The sequence below is a fragment of the Anabrus simplex genome, chromosome 5 (genome assembly GCF_040414725.1).
Source record: "Anabrus simplex isolate iqAnaSimp1 chromosome 5, ASM4041472v1, whole genome shotgun sequence".
In the NCBI taxonomy this organism is placed as follows: Eukaryota; Metazoa; Arthropoda; class Insecta; order Orthoptera; family Tettigoniidae; genus Anabrus; species Anabrus simplex.
Window position 1 is genome coordinate 313214658 of NC_090269.1, and position 16428 is coordinate 313231085.

The window sequence follows — 16428 nt, forward strand, 5'->3', positions numbered from 1 at the left end:
AGACAAGATTACAGAGTTACTAAATACTCGGTGGTGAGTAACTGTTACTTTTACATTCTCACATAATCATAATGCACATAGGCCTATTAGGTATTAAACTACACGCAGCAACTGGTGATATGTAGGTATGTTTACTCTCGTAAGATATGAGGTTATGTTAGCTTACAATCAAGGGATACATTATTATTATTACCCGAATTAGATTTATTATACACATTAAACTACATGCCTACATATGTAGGCCTATTCACTCTGTAAATGCATGAAGTTGGCTCACAGTGGTATCTTATTTTATAGGTATGCCACAGACATTTCAAAGCCAGTGATGTCTTGTGGGAAGTAACTGCTACTGATTCAAAGACAGGAAAAACTTTAACTGCTCCTCTTCCAAGTCCACGACTGTCAGAGAATGCAGTTCCCTGTATCTTTCCCAACTGTCCATCATATTTATCTTCACATTCTACCAGTTCAAGAGAAGAACCGGACAAAAAGAGAAGTAGAATAGAGAGGGAATCAATAAACAGAGCAATTGAAGATAGTATCAACAGTCATGCCTCATACACAGACAGAATTTCAGTCCACAATCTAACACAACTGAAAAATAAAATAAACATGTTGATGTTACCTGATGGTTGGTGTACTGTTGTGAAGGAAATGCAAGTAATTTTTCTGTACATGGATACATTAAAGCAACCACATTGCATAGCATATATAATAATTGAAGAGGACATGACCTCAAAAGTGTATTCTAAAGGGTTTTTATTGCAGTGTAAATTTTCTAATGTAGACAAAATTACCAACACAAATGAAGTACATTCTTTAGTTACAAAATTCCATAGGTACATTACAGGAAATGAGTGTAACAGTGTGCAGAAAGATACAGCAAATAAGTTAATTCTAGACCTAGTGGGTGAATTGATCACTGAGGAAGATGACCCCACGTTTAATAAAATCACAGTTAAAACTTTCCTTAGTTCCTAAACACAAAAGGGAGTATGATAATGATTTTCTTGTTATTTGTTCAATCTTCCAACTGATTTTTCCTCATGCTTACAAATTTATGAGACATAGAAGTAATTTAATTTTGCCACATGTTAATACTTTGAAAAGAGTATGTTCCAGTCTGAATGGTAGCCCAATATTAGAACAGAACCCTACATATTTTCTGGAATATATAAAACAGAAAGTTCAAGGTTTTCAACGGAATGACAAATCTGTAACACTGATGGTAGATGAAATTCACATTAAACCATACATGGACTTCAAGGGAGGGAACATTGTAGGCTCATGTGCTAACACTACCAATGTTGCTACATCAGCACATGTATTTATGATTCAGAGCATTTTATCATCAAAGAAGGAAGTAGTTCATATTCTCCCTGTGTCCAAGTTAACAGGTGATGATTTACACAGTATCATGTCAAAGGTTATTGTTGGTTTTGAATCTATGGGATTTAATGTTCTGGCTGTTGTGACTGATAATAATGCTCTCAACACCAAAGCAATGTCAAAATTTTCAAATCCACCTCAACTTAAAACTGAGTATTGTAATCCTGGAAATCCTAACAAGTCTCTTTTTTTATCTCATTGACACTGAGCATTTATTTAAATGCATCAGAAATAATTGGCTCAACCAGAAAACTAGTGGTTTGGAATTTGTGTATCCTGACTTTGATGATTTTTCTAAAGTTAAAGTTGCATCTTTCAAAGCTATAAGGGACTTGTTTGAGGCTGAAGGGAATGACCTTGTAAAGCATGGGTATGGTTTGACTGTCAAAGCTCTATGGCCTTCAAGTTTTGAAAGACAAAATGTGAAATATGTGTGTCAGTTGTTTAATGACCATATAGTAAATGCTTACTAGTTGTAGGAGAAAAGCACAATTTAACATCATATGAGGGAACAGCTGAATTTGTAAAAGTAATCACTACCTGGTGGCAGATTGTTAATGTAAAGACCCCTTTCAAAGGTGTAAGACTTAATGATAAATTTCAACAGCCTCTCACCAACAAACCTGGTGATGAACGGAAGGTTTTTTTAATGAAGTTTGTTCAGTGGTTAGATCACTGGGATAATCTAGGTCTGAAATGTGACAAATTGTCTAGTCAAACGCATAGGGCTCTTACTCAAACAACTCGCTGCCTTATACAGCTAACAGAGTTTTGTTCTGAAGTACTGAAATGGTCATATTTTCTTCCTGGAAAGTTTCAGACAGATGCATTAGAGGCACGATTTGGTGAATACAGGCAACTTGCAGGTGGCCAATGCCATGTTTCTGTTAGACAGGTGTTTGAAATTGAGAAAAAAATAAGAATCTTGAATTCAATTGAACTGCCCATTTCTAATGGTAGGAAAATTGTTGTAAATGATATTGTTGGTGAAGATATACTGTTAGATCATGATTATTGTGCAGTTTCCTCATTTCAAACATTTACAGGCGAGCTCAATGTAACAGACTCAGATCTTGACAGCACATCTGGTGTTGCAAGTGTTTTAACATACATAGCAGGTTATTGTTGTCATTCTCTTCTCAAGAAATTAAATTGTAATTACTGTGCAGATTTCTTAGTTTTGAAAGATGTTACTGTTAGAAATAGTCATCATAATGTTATTGACAGCCTCAATAGGGGCAATTTGAAATATCCTGCAGAAACAGCTGTACACTTAGTTACATACACATATGTCATCATAAAAAAGATGTTGAGGCCAGAAAGTGAAAGAAAATTCCTTAGCTTAAATAACCATAAGAAGTATGTAAGTGATGTGACCCTGCAAATTGTTCTCTCAGCTGATGAATGTATAGACGACAGGAATGAATGTAGGGAGCACACTTCAGAATATTTGTATTACAACATTATTTGGAAGTGTACAACTATTCTAATAAATAACTACTGCAGGAACAAAACTAATGAATCCACAAAACATTGTACAAATTCAAGAAAGTCTGTAATTTTCTCAAAATAGGTGTGTACAATACTCATGTAATAGGCAAAAGTATCGAAGTCATTTTGCATTACTAGCATGCTTGATATATGATGATGTATATCTTATTAACTTTAATGCCAATATGTTATAATTTGGACCTAGGCCTACCTACAGACCAGGTGAATGTTATGCTCCTCTTCCTTAATATTATTAACTCAGTGTCTTTCTAAATTTCCCAAAATGGAAGTTTGTAAATAAATGTGAAGTTGGTGTATCATATTTTTGTACAGTCTACATGTTAGGCCTAAACTAATTTTATGCGTTCTCTTTTTATTTTAAAATCATTTACAGCCTATTCAGTGACTATTTCAATTGAAATATGTTTGTGAATTTCAGTTCTGTGTCAGCCTGGAGTAAGTTAACATTGTAAATGCTGCCGTGATTTAAAATAGTGTGTTGTTTATCTTTAATGACAGATTCTCTAAGATACGGTAATAACGGCACTATAATTCAATGTCCTCTAAAATTTAAACTTTATTTGTTGGTAAATAAGTTATTCCACAAGCTAAAAGTATTAAAATCATGTTTGTGTGTGACCATGCTTTGCGTTTCTTTGGATTGCGATCGCCTCCGTAGCGTGACGTCACAGCGCTGTTGTGAGGCCTTATTATCTAGGAGGTGTTGGTTAGTTACCTGTGAGGTTGGACGGAGTGACTGTGAGTGGGTTAAGAATGCCTTTACGACAACGAAGAGCAGCAGCTCACTGCGGTTGAACGAGGTTACGAGAAGGTATATTCGCAAGAATACCGGTCTCCGGACGTTCCCGTGGTACCACCGAGAGGGAGGACCGCCGTATTCGGTGTTTGGCTGTGGTGCAATGGACTACGACAGCAGCAGCAGCAGTTCGAGCGGCAGATGGCACCACAGTAACGCAACGAACAGTTCGAAATCGGTTACTTGTAAGGCAGTTCCGAGCCAGACGCCGTGTAGCGTGCATTCCACTTACCCCATACCCTGTCACCAGTGGTGTCAAGCAAGAGCCCATTGGAGGATGGAGTGGAGATCTGTTGTGTTTTCCGATGAAAACCGGTTCTTCCTTAGTCCCAGTGATTGCCGTGTGTTGGTTAGAAGGAGACCAGGTCAACGCCTGCATTCCACATGTCTGCGACGTCGACACACTGGACCTACATGGGAAGTTCTGGTCTGGGGAGCAATTTCCTATGGCAGCAGGAGCACCCTCATGGTTATCCCACGCACCTTGACTGCAGTTGTGTACGTCGGTCTGGTGATTCGACCTGCTGTACTGCCATTCATGAAGAGCATTCCAGTGAGTGTTTTCCAACAGGATAATGCTGCCCCCATGTCGCTGTTGTAACCCAAAGTGCTCTACAGAGTGTTAACATCTTGCCTTGGTCTGCTTGATCCCCGATCTGTCCCCAATCGAGCACGTATGGGACATCATTGTACAACTCCAACGTCGTCCACAACCCGCATTAGACGTCCCTGTATTGACCGACCAAGTGCAACAGGCATGGAACTCCATCCCACAAGGTGACATCCGGCACGTGTACGGCACAATGCACGAACATTTTCACGCCTGCATTCAACATTCAGGTGATTACACCGGTTATTAATAGACCAACATGTCACATTAGCGATGTCTTTTCTCGCGCGGATATTAACCTGTAGTCTTGTACGTTTAATCATTTAAATATGTTACCTCGACAAATATATTGCCGAAATTTCCGTATTCTACATCCCTTATTTCATGGTGATAGGATATTTTTTCCACCAGTGTCCAAATTTGAAAAATTAAGCTAAACAAAATCACAATATCATGACCACAAATACTATCACGACTTTCAACACCCGCTTATAAACGTAAAAAGCCGGATGTTGTCGTGGTTGCCAGCATGAATATTGCGCTTTTCAGAAGAGAATGCCTTCAGAAATCTGCCTCTAATAATTCTGGAGTTATATGCATAAATATGAATCTCAGTCAAAGTAGGTGTGCGGTTATAGTTTCATAACATGCTCGTTCTTTAAATTTAAAAATAAAATCAACTCATACATGTTCCCATATCGCAAATGACCAAAAACACCAACATCGCAATCCGATTTTTCCACACAGATTGTTTTTCACCTTAAACGGGACTCTAGTGATTTTTCTTAATAATGATTAACGATTTACATACAAAAATATGCTCGAAAACAATCCTTAATTCCGACGTTTCAACAGTTTTAAGTTCTGGTAAGATCATATAAGGGCTATTAGTACAATTAAATGAGGCTGTTGTTGATGAGAAATGTTAGATCAGAGTAGATATTTCCCTCCACAATATCTACTTATCCCGTAACAACTGTCCCGATAAATTATTGTGGAGATGGGAAACTTGTTAAACTATTAGGTATGAACCCAGATCAAAAATTGGCATGGGGTCACATATCTAAAACCTGCGCAGAGGAATATATAGGATGTTATATTTTCACCGTACTTTGAAAAATGCAATTTTAAAGTCATTGTATCCTTAATGGCTCCTCTGCATTTGATAATGTACCTTAAGCTACGGCATAGTGTTGTTCGATATTAGTTTGTTGGATCGATTTCGAATGTATAGAATGTATGTTTGTGCTATTCAGGTGTTAATCACAGGATATTATGATTAATAAACTGGATTTTCCTTCTTCAAATCACAATATTTTATTGCTATTCTAAATTGTGCTTAACTGTGAAACTTTTCTTCAACTGTTTCTCACAGTTCAGATTTTCCTTACAGAAGCATTCAAGAAGACAAAATCCCACTTCAATCGCCTTGACATATTAGTCAACAATGCTGGAATATTTGATGACACAAACTGGGAACGTGAGATTGACATCAATGTAGTGAGTAAAATATGCTAATTAGTATTTTGTTCACATAGAAATGTTGACGCTATTCCACCATCACTATAATGTCCATCAAATTATATGAAAATAATAATTATACGGTATATTTTCAGAAAGGGACCGTCAGAGGAACTCTGCTTGGTTTCAAATTCTTGGGTAAGGACAACGGTGGAAATGGCGGCCTCATCGTAAATGTTTCATCTATTGCGGCACTTGATTATATTCCATTTGCTCCCATTTATAGTGCCACCAAAAATGCTGTAGTTGCATTAGGAAGAGGTCTTGGGGTAAGTAAGGAAAAGTGCCCAGTCCAGAAGGTGCTAATATTGTTTTTTCAGTAAGATAATATTTATTTTCGTTGGAAATCGCAAACCAAAAAAATTAAAATGTAGAATTTGGAATTCATTGTTCAGAAAAGAAAAATCTATAATTTAGTCGGTTTATACTGTATAATTAACGGTAAGATTTGCACAGTTCAGTAGGCGTTCGCTTCGTAGGCTCAATGTTAGTATGACATCTAACAGCGTTTACAGTAGAAGAGGGATAACTTAGTTTAACAGGTTTTAGAATCGAAGTATTATTATTTTTATTATTATTATTATTATTATTATTATTATTATTATTATTATTATTATTATTATTATTATTATTATGTGCCATTCCACTATTCCAGAAATGAAAATCAATCGAGTTGCAATGAACGCGATAACTGACAACGAAATTAAACATAATGAATGGCATAAAATATCATGGAAGTTCAGAGTAACGCAATGTCAAAATATATAGGATCGTAATGGCAGTGAAATACAAAGTAAGAATTCGAATTGTTAAATAACCAACATTACACAAATGGCAGAAATTAAAAAGCAAGCTTAGGAAGCAGACGTATTGCGACCGAGGAGCAAACTGAATCTTTTAAAATATCAAGAAAGAAGATAATTTAAGAAAAAGAAGTTATTATCGTCGATAAAATGAGAAAATAACGCAAAACAGTGAAGAATATTGATATAAAACGCGTTTATACATATATTAAAGATACGTGACAAGACTTGGTTATCAGCAATACTAAGAACGGAAAGAAAAAGGATTTGACCAGAGAAACAAGCAGTTCATATAACGCAATATCGTCATTGTACCATTCATAAAGCAATATTCTGAACGACACATAAATTGAGATAATTTCAGAGATCTTGGAGGTCTGATAGAAACTGGAATTATGCAAAGCAATCTTAAACTAAATCTAATTGTTATAGTATGTTAGCAGGCTTTGATACCTTTCATATGCTACAGCAGATTTCATCAATATATTTTATCTTTGAAATTGAGCAATTCAAGATCGATATGGCTCTCTAAGAAGACATGAGACGGGCTACCTGGATAAACCTGAGCTGGATCATCACCCGCAGATGATATCTAGGATGATCAGCCACGCAAGCGGAACATCACCGACGATTGCGGAGGATGAACGAGCTATGATTTCATTCCGGAAGCGAAGGAAAAAGCGATAAGTTTCTTAAATAAAATGTATATAGATTGGGAGATATTAACAAGAATTGATGAGTTGTAGTCAAAGCTTGATATGTTTTACCGTTTTTGTCTTCAGATTAACCTAAATTGTGTTAGATTCTCACGAGTGATTTATTTATTATATCGATATAAAAGGAACAGATTGGAATAGGTAGTCTTATTTAAGAAACATAATTAACCCAAGTTTGGAAATGCGGTATAGTAATGTAATAATAGTATTTCAGTGAAAGCAACAAATCCAAAAATATTATGCCATATCATATTTGAAGTTCTTATGGGGAGAATATTTTAAGATTTTAATAGAATACCAAGTGATATGTTAATGTGTATATATGTGATACGTCATCATAATTAATTAGAATAGCACTAGATATGGAAATGACAGCAGACAGAAGAAATATTGACATTATTTAAGAAGATAGTGATCCAATGATGTGAATATACGAAGATAAAGTTATTTGTGCGTCAAGAAATGTAAATTCGTCAAATATGTGGAATAATAAGAAGAGATATGATTTGAAATTAGTAATGAGGTAGATGTAATGCTGTTATATGAAAGAAATGAAAGATGAATTAAAGAAATATGTGTTGCTACGATGAAAAATAGATGGAAATGGAATATTTGAAGAGAGAGATGAGATGATTGACGTAATTTGGGATCACGTATGTTCATGATTTAATCACATTATACTTCGTAGAAAATCGATATATTATGAAAACGATGAGTTGTTTTGACTTTCATTGGATATCATGATAAGATAAAATCATCAAGAACATTCCTATAAGATTGAGTATTCGTTCATTTCGACATTTTTAACTTAGAGTTTCCACTGAAGATCTCATTCTCTTAAATGAATTATGGCATACTTAGATTAATATGGATGGTTATTGCTACTCTGTAGAGAGGTGTAATAATAGTAGTTAAGATTTACAGGAGGTGTTATTTAAAATTTTACGCTATAGTGTAAGCTAACTTAGAGTTAAGGCGTTGGCTATTTAGGTAAGGCACCGTTCATAAATTTCCTAGTGAGACACAATAACAAAGCCTCACGGTCGGCTAGCGACTTTTTGTACCTTATCAGTTCCTCCCGTAAGTCAGGCCATATAACACATGCCCACTGTGAAGACATTAAGTAAGGATAGCCAAATCCTCACAAAATAAACATAACGCGGGCATCGAGGTACTACCCCCAACTTTCTTACTGAGCACCACCTAAAGCTCCGATAATATGGGCCCTGGAAAACCCGTAGAAATAAATCGTACGAAAATTAAATCTAATCAATGTGGGGTCATTATGATGAGAATACAGTAATCTACAAATAATAAGAATGGATTCTAATTAGGTTGAAACAACAATTAATAAGCACTTTAAAGACAGAAGTGGAAATGCAGGGGTCCAGCAGCATCATCTTCCACATGAGCCTGGGAGATACGATCAACTGTGGATCACCATCTTCAGGCGACTCCACTGTGGACCACCTGCTTTCGATCCGATCCACTGAGAATCACCTGCATCTGACCCGATCCACTGAGGATCGCTCGGCTAAGTGTGCGGCATCCACTGAGGAGTTTAGGCTACGTGTGCGACCTTAACATCACAACTTGGCTGAGAGTAGCGCCTTAACCTCATGCATTGGTTAGGTTTGGGGGCTTACCCTCACACCATGGATAAGATTAGGGGCTTAATCTCACACGTTAGCTACATTTGGGGCTTAACCTCACACTCTGCATAAGATTAGGGGCTTAACCTCACACGTTGGCTAGGTTTGGGGCTTAACCTCACACTCTGCATAAGATTAGGGGCTTAACCTCACAGGATACGTCGTGCTGACCACACGACACCTCGTAATCTGCAGACCTTCGGGCTGAGCAGCGGTTGCTTCGTAGGCCAAGGCCCTTCAAGGGCTGTAGTGCCATGGGGTTTGGGGGTTTACTGTATATAAGAACCGCTGTTTTATTACGTGCATAAAGTATACAGTACAAACTAGCTAAAGGTTTTTCTTTACTTTCCTATCCTTCCCTTTCTTACTTTCGAAAAATTGTAGACTCATCATATAGACTCGATAAATTTTCAACGAACTGTAGGTGTCCAACTTAAAGGAATTTCACTGTATATTTATTTTCACTACTGGTAGGTATAGAACAAAAGAGGAATAGATGCGGTGGCCATGGAAATTTACTGTTGAGGGCGTGTGTAGAATCCAACCCGTTGTATTTTACTGTCATTTTTACTATCATGCCTGAAATATTATTTCATACTTATTCCAGTATATCCTTTGGTTTTCGCACGATGCACCGAAACATGACACCAGACAAAATTACCCAGAATAGTCAGAGAGGTAATAGAAATAAACAAACACAGTACTAACTTTCCAAATAGTAACTTTTCCTAATAAGGTGAACAAAAGGAAACGACATGGCTGTAATTTTGTCTGGTATCATGTTTCGGTGCATCGTGGGAAAACTAAAGGATATACTGGAATAAGTATGAAATAACATGTCAGGCATGATAGTAGAAATTATTATGAAGTTGATGATGACAACAGTAATACATTTCTTATGCACTTAGACCTGCATTATTTTAATGGCCTTAATTAAAGTCAGTATGACAGAAATTTACTGTGAGAAGTATTTTATAGGTGCTCTTCTGTTTAACACTCTTAGTCTCAGCCCCAGGATCTTGAGCACGAAGAATATGATTACTGCAGCACGCAGCTGTCCAGAAACTAGACTAATATACCGCAAGATAATTCATTCCATACTGACAGAACGGTATCATAAAACAAATTAATAAAAGAGATCACTAGTTAATTTCCTGAAAAGAAGAAAACAATCATACTAACAAATCAATTGTTTAATTTGTTTCAGCAATCATTTCATTATGATCGAAACGAAGTGAGAGTTATCACGTTGTGTCCTGGAACAACCGTCACACCGTTGCAGATTGCCTGTCATAAAAATGTCATATATCCTGTCTTCGAGCAAATGTTCAAAGACGCCATGGATAATGGTCCTCTTGGAACGTGAGTAATTATGTATAAACAATAAAATTAATTTTCCTTCATTGAATTAAACCAGTTTAAGTTCTGAACACCCAAAACCAGACGCATTTTTACCATTCGCTACAGATATAATCTCAGAAACAAAAGACTGTAATAAAGTTATACAAATACTTTGTTAAATAAGTTAGAAACATTTTGTAAGATTTCAAAATAATCAAATTAGAATGAAATTCCTAAAATATAGGGTAAAAATAAAAAAAATTCTCAATCTCTCTCAACAGTATCAGTAAAACACATAAAAATTATAACTGATGAAATAAAGGGCAGGCCCCTCGGAAGAACCTGAGCCCATAAAGGGCTTGTCCTCATGTGATTGCACTACAAATAAGTTTGAAACACTCTCCGATACAACCTTTGTGCAAATGATCGTCAAATTCATACGGGCTTCATAATGCTGGGACACACTCTCTACTAGAGTTGTAAAGTTTGGTAGGTTATATGGAGCTCCTTTGGATTTATCAAAGAAGATGGCGATAGGATTCTGCCAGCTGCCAGGATTAGCAGTTAGATAGTGGCAGATAAATTCAACGGTGGAGTCGACGGAAGTGTTTGGGCTTAGTTAGCAAGATCAATTTGGCGTGGCATCAGGCTGAAAAAAACAGTATAATTCTATTAAACAAAATATACAATTAGAGTAGAGTACATCTGAGGAAGGAAATCGGATAAGTCGCCTCCACGCAAAACTGAGTCAAGCATCGGCCACTTCTCGGTAAAAGTGAGTCTCTGGATAGTTCCATACCCTGCAAAAATGAGCAAAATCAATGGTGTCTAAACCCATAAATCACAGAAAGGTAGTGAGCACGATATCGAAGCTCAGAATTGGCATGCGGAATACAGGTACATTTAATTTACAATCGTCTGTTCCGAAGAGGTGCAGATTGGCCACCACAACTATTCAGGAGATGAAATGGAGTGGAAGCAAGGCCACAAACGTCGGCTATGGACAAAATCATTTTTACAACTTCTAAAACAACCTGTGGAACATCATCGGGATGATTTTCCCCCAACACCTCATCAAAAGAGTGCTTTATTCAAGTAGATAAGTGACCGACTAATGACGGTTATGCTTACAATGGATGATGATGTTTGAATTTAATTTCTGCACACACTCCTCAAATTGGTAGCGGTAGAATCATCAAGTGAAAATTCTAGAAGAAATGTGAACGTCTGTTACAACAGCTGCCAACAGATGAGCGCAACATAATTTTCATGCTGACCTGAATGACCACATTAGATAGACCACCAAGGACTGCCCTGAATGTTATGATGGGTTCGGTTTCAGGAAAAGTCTAAGCTGAGGAGATCCTCAGCTCACATCAGTTCACGGTCCGTCGACAGCGAACATAAACTTCCACCAGAAGTTACAGGCCGACTTGTGGAAACCATTTCATGTACCCTGCTTGATTACATCCTTTGCAACTATCACATGCTCAAACACTTTATTGTAAGGTCATCCTAGATGATCCTCTCATATCACAACATGAGCTTTTGATCCGCGAATTAAAGCTACGCTGTAATATCTTTACCAAAGCCACCTTGCCAATGAAGATCAAATGGCTTAAGATAAATGAGACACAAACACGTCAGTCATTCATTGATGACTTCAGGACATAAATGGTCCCTGGAGGCAAACAATACTGACAGTCCAAATTACTTATGACAAAATTTCCAGAATTACTGAGTTGAGAAAGTAGGGTATAATCTGTGTGTCTCCAAAGGGAGACTAAAAATAAAAGAAAACAAAGTTCAGGAGGTGTTCATGGAGGAAAATTATGTTTTCAAGGAGTGGTCGAAGTCTACCAGCAGCACGAACAGGTCCTATCTGAGGATGAGGTACAAGGCCGTTTCTGCGAAGACCTAGCGTAACCAGAGGGTGCAAAACAAATCTACAAGTTACCACCCACCAACACAAGATTTCCCGGCACATCGTGTCAATAATTTATGCTCGGCAATGAGGGGAAATTGATCACGACGGACAAGGCCATCAACAACTCCTGGAGGATGTATTTCAATGAGTTGGAGGCCACTCGAATTGCTTTATTATCTGGTAGCCTTAACTGATCAAAACTCCCCGTCTTCGAACCAAACTTATTTTCACTCTGGAGCTATAACCCCTCTGATTTGATAAGCAAGTGTAAGTAACTGTGAATCAGTTGGAATGGCAGTGTTGCCACGACTTTTCAAGACAGTCCTAGGTCCCTTAAGATGTCCGCCAAAAGATTAATATATTCTAAAAGTAATATTTTCTCATTGTTTGTAAGTCATATCAATTAGGATTATTGATATTCTTTTCGCTGTTATCCTGTTAGAATAATTCTATCTGTATTTCTTTCAGATCTATATATTCTATTTATCTCTTACTTAGCACATTTTTCTTACCATATGTATCCTATTTTACAGACCGGAGGTTGTTGCTAAAAGCTTTCTCAAAATGATCCGCGAGGCTAAAAATGGTGATGTCTGGGTGAGTGAAGGAGATGAAACTTACTCAGTTGTGATACCGAAGCGTGAAGCCATGAGAAAAGAAGTTTGAATTCATACCTAAATCATTGCATATCAATTCATTCCATACAATTACTGTTTAATTCATTCCATGATGTACAAAATGAAAGAAAACATCAATAAACGTGCTTGTTTCATAGCTAAAAATGGTCCGTAAAATGGAATATTATGTTGCTGTTTTTCATAACGGTTACCGCACTTCATTACGCTGGCCTCTGCTTACACAGTACCAATTTACTCGTTTTCCCACAGAATTCCTTATCCTTCACCATTGTCTACTTTTATTATTTTTTAGAACTAGTCTAGAATTCTGTTAAATCTATACGGTGATTATTGATTTGGCCCGCCCTTGTGGTGTAGTGGTTAATGTGATTAGCTGCCACCCCCGGAGGCCCGGGTTCGATTCCCGGCTCTGCCACGAAATTTGAAAAGTGGTGTGAGGGCTGGAACGGGGTCCACTCAGCCTCGGGAGGTCAACTGAGTAGAGGTGGGTTCGATTCCCACCTCAGCCATCCTCGAAGTGGTTTTCCGTGGTTTCCCCTCTTCTCCTCCAGGCAAATGCCGGGAACCTAACTCAAGGCCACGGCCGCTTCCTTCCCTCTTCCTTGTCTATCCCTTCCAATCTTCCCATCCCTCACCAAGGCCCCTGTTCAGCATAGCACGTGAGGCCGCCTGGACAAGGTACTGGTCATTCTCCCCAGTTGTACTCCACGACCTAATGTCTGACGCTCCAGGACACTGCCCTTGAGGCGGTGGAGATGGGATCCCTCGCTGAGTCCGAGGGAAAAACCAACCCTGAAGGGTAAGCAGATTAAGAAGAAGAAGATTATTGATTTGTAGGGCAGCCCAATGATTAAATTTATATTTCTCCTAGAATAATTCTTGATCAGGACTTGCTTTGGTAAATGCAACTCTCATAATTCTGAGTGACTTTCCTACTTATTCTACTTTATCATGTTCATCAGGGTTTGTCCTAGTTAATGGCAGTGCCCACCAGTGACGTAGAGACCTGTTTAATCCTATATATACCGCCACAGATTACTTTTCATGTATAAATCCTACAAAATTTCGTTTTATTTACACATTACATAAATAACCATCAATTTTGACGTAATTTAAACTCAGTTCACAAGCATTAATTTCATTCTTAAGATGTTGTAGTAAACATCAGCGAGGTTTCTAATTATTACCATTTTTGGACTAGCAATATTTCGTATGTGTGGAGTGGCTACACTGGATGCGATGCAACAGCGCAGTAATCAACCAGGAAAGTAGCGCTTGTGAGGAAAAGGCGGTGCGAGCGGTAACATTTGGTTCCACACATCTATACTGTACTGCCAACGTAGCCTGTTTGATGGAGTAAATCTAGAAATATTCCTTAGCAAGGGAAAACAGTGACTTTATGTTACGAATACAAGGAATATGAATATTTTCAAACTATTCAAAACTGGAAGAAATGTCATCCCTTTTCCCTTCACCGATAACATAGGAAATACATTTTCTTTATAATATTTGACTACTTTTCTTCCTGGACTTTAATTGAAAGCACTGAACAGACATGGGAAATCAGGCTGACGAGAGTTCGCAATGTTTCATGTTAAACCAGTGAGTTAGCATCGTGTAAAATGAATAAACAGCAGAACTCCTACAACCATACCACTTGCGTTCTCTTATTTTTAACAGCAGAGCATTCTTCACCATTTTATTGTTCATTAGTCCGATATGCTTTTGAAGTAATGCCGGTATCTCACAGCAGGAACGCTTGGCAACGTCGTTGTCAGTCGTTGTATGAAAGTATGAAAGATAACAATATGAAAATAAAGTTGGAATTCAAGAGAACAAATTGGGGCAAATATTCGTTTATATATAGGAGTTAGAGATTTGAATAATTTACAAAGGGATATGTTTAATAAATTTTCAAGTTCTTTGCAATTATTTAAGAAAAGACTAGGTAAACAACAAATAGGGTATCTGCCACCTGGGCGACTGCGCTAAATGCAAATCAGTGCCTTTTACCTCTTTGCGCGATTTAGTGTCGTTTAGACCTTTATAGCCCTCTAGCCTTATAGTTCCCTTTAGTGCCCTATAGCCCTCTTGGAGCCCTTTAGCTGTTTAGTACCTTTTAGCCCTTTAGTGCTCTTTAGTTCTTTAATGCTCATTTGTATAGCAACCATCTTGTCTAGTAACCCTTGCATCAGCTCCCCAGCTTTAGTTAAGTAAGATAAACGGGTCCTAAGTTACAAGTTGTGAGCCCCTGAAGTAGCTCTTCAAAGTTAGTCACATATGGGCAATGTATACGCATTAGACCTTGCATCAGCTCCCTAGTCGTAGAAGCAATGCATAACCGCCATCTTGTTCAGTATTCCTAGCTCATCTCCGAGTCCTTCGGATAGCCCTCCAAAGTTAGTCTTATATGAGCAATAAATACGCATTAGCAATTGCACCAGCACCCTAGTCCCAAAAAAGCAATGTACAGCCACAATCTTCTTCAGAGTAGCAGCTCAGCTCCATGTTATTGAGGTAGCCTTTACCTTTTCGCACAGGAACAATGTACAGTCACAATCTTGTTCATAAACAGTACCCCAGTCCCATGGCCCTGAGGTACACCTCCAGAGTTAGATCCATAAGAGCAATGCACACGCATTAGTCCTTGCACCAGCTCCCTAGTCCCATGAAAGCCTTGATCAGCCACTATCTTGATCAGAAGTACCGGTAGTAGCTCAGCTCCATGTCCCTGAGTTAACCCTCTACCATGTCCCATACGAACAATGTAAACCCACCACCTTGCCCAGTATAGCAGTTATTTTTAGGTTAAGCCTAGGAACGATTCAAAGCCTGTAAGGTTAAGCTCGCACGGTTAGCACGGGCATCAAAATTTGGCCTTCATCCCCTTACAGCAGCAGAATTATCTGAAACCTACAAAAATCTAACCCTTCAACTCAATAAAGTGCTAACTACTAAACTACTTTAGCCGGTGTCCAACTCAAGCTTGTTAGGTTAACCAATTAGTCGAACTCTAGTCTGCGAGGTTAGCTAAGAACAGCCTGTAACGTTTGCCACACAGTCGAACTCGAAGTTATAAGTTGTAAGCCCCTAATATAGCTCTTCAATGTTAGTCCCATAAGAGTAATGTATATAGCAGCCATCTTGCGTAACAATGCTTGCGACAGGTCCGAAAAGTTAGTTCGAGAAGCGAATAGGGAGCTCCCCTGAGTTAGTCCCATAAGAATAGTGTATAGCAGCTTTCTTGCCCAGTAGCCTTTGCGTCAGTTCCCAAAAGATGGTTCTATAAAGCTAGTAAGTCCTAAGTTACAAGTTGTGAACCCCTGAGGTAGCTCTCTAGACTTAGGTCCATAAGAATAGTGTATAGCAGCTTTCTTGCCAAGTAACCGTTGGGTCAGTTCGCAAAGTTAGGCCGATAAAGCAAATAGGTCCTAAGTTACAAATTGTGAGCCCCTGAGGTAGCTCTCCAGAGTCATGCCCATAAGAATAATGTGTAGCGGCCATCTTGCCTAGTATAGCGCTT

General features: G+C 38.1%; 1 protein-coding gene across 2 annotated transcripts in view; it reads left to right on the forward strand.

Annotated features, from left to right (window-relative positions):
- LOC136874035 (15-hydroxyprostaglandin dehydrogenase [NAD(+)]-like) overlaps positions 1-13046 on the forward strand; it is a 46672-nt gene extending 33626 nt beyond the window's left edge. For both annotated transcript variants that reach the window (XM_067147529.2, XM_068227640.1), the window contains exons 4-7: positions 5701-5807; positions 5924-6097; positions 10207-10361; positions 12801-13046. In XM_067147529.2, the coding sequence (XP_067003630.1) occupies positions 5701-5807; positions 5924-6097; positions 10207-10361; positions 12801-12933 (569 nt within the window). In that variant the 3' untranslated portion in view covers positions 12934-13046. The remainder of the gene's footprint in view (positions 1-5700; positions 5808-5923; positions 6098-10206; positions 10362-12800) is intronic.
- Positions 13047-16428: the final 3382 nt, after the last annotated feature.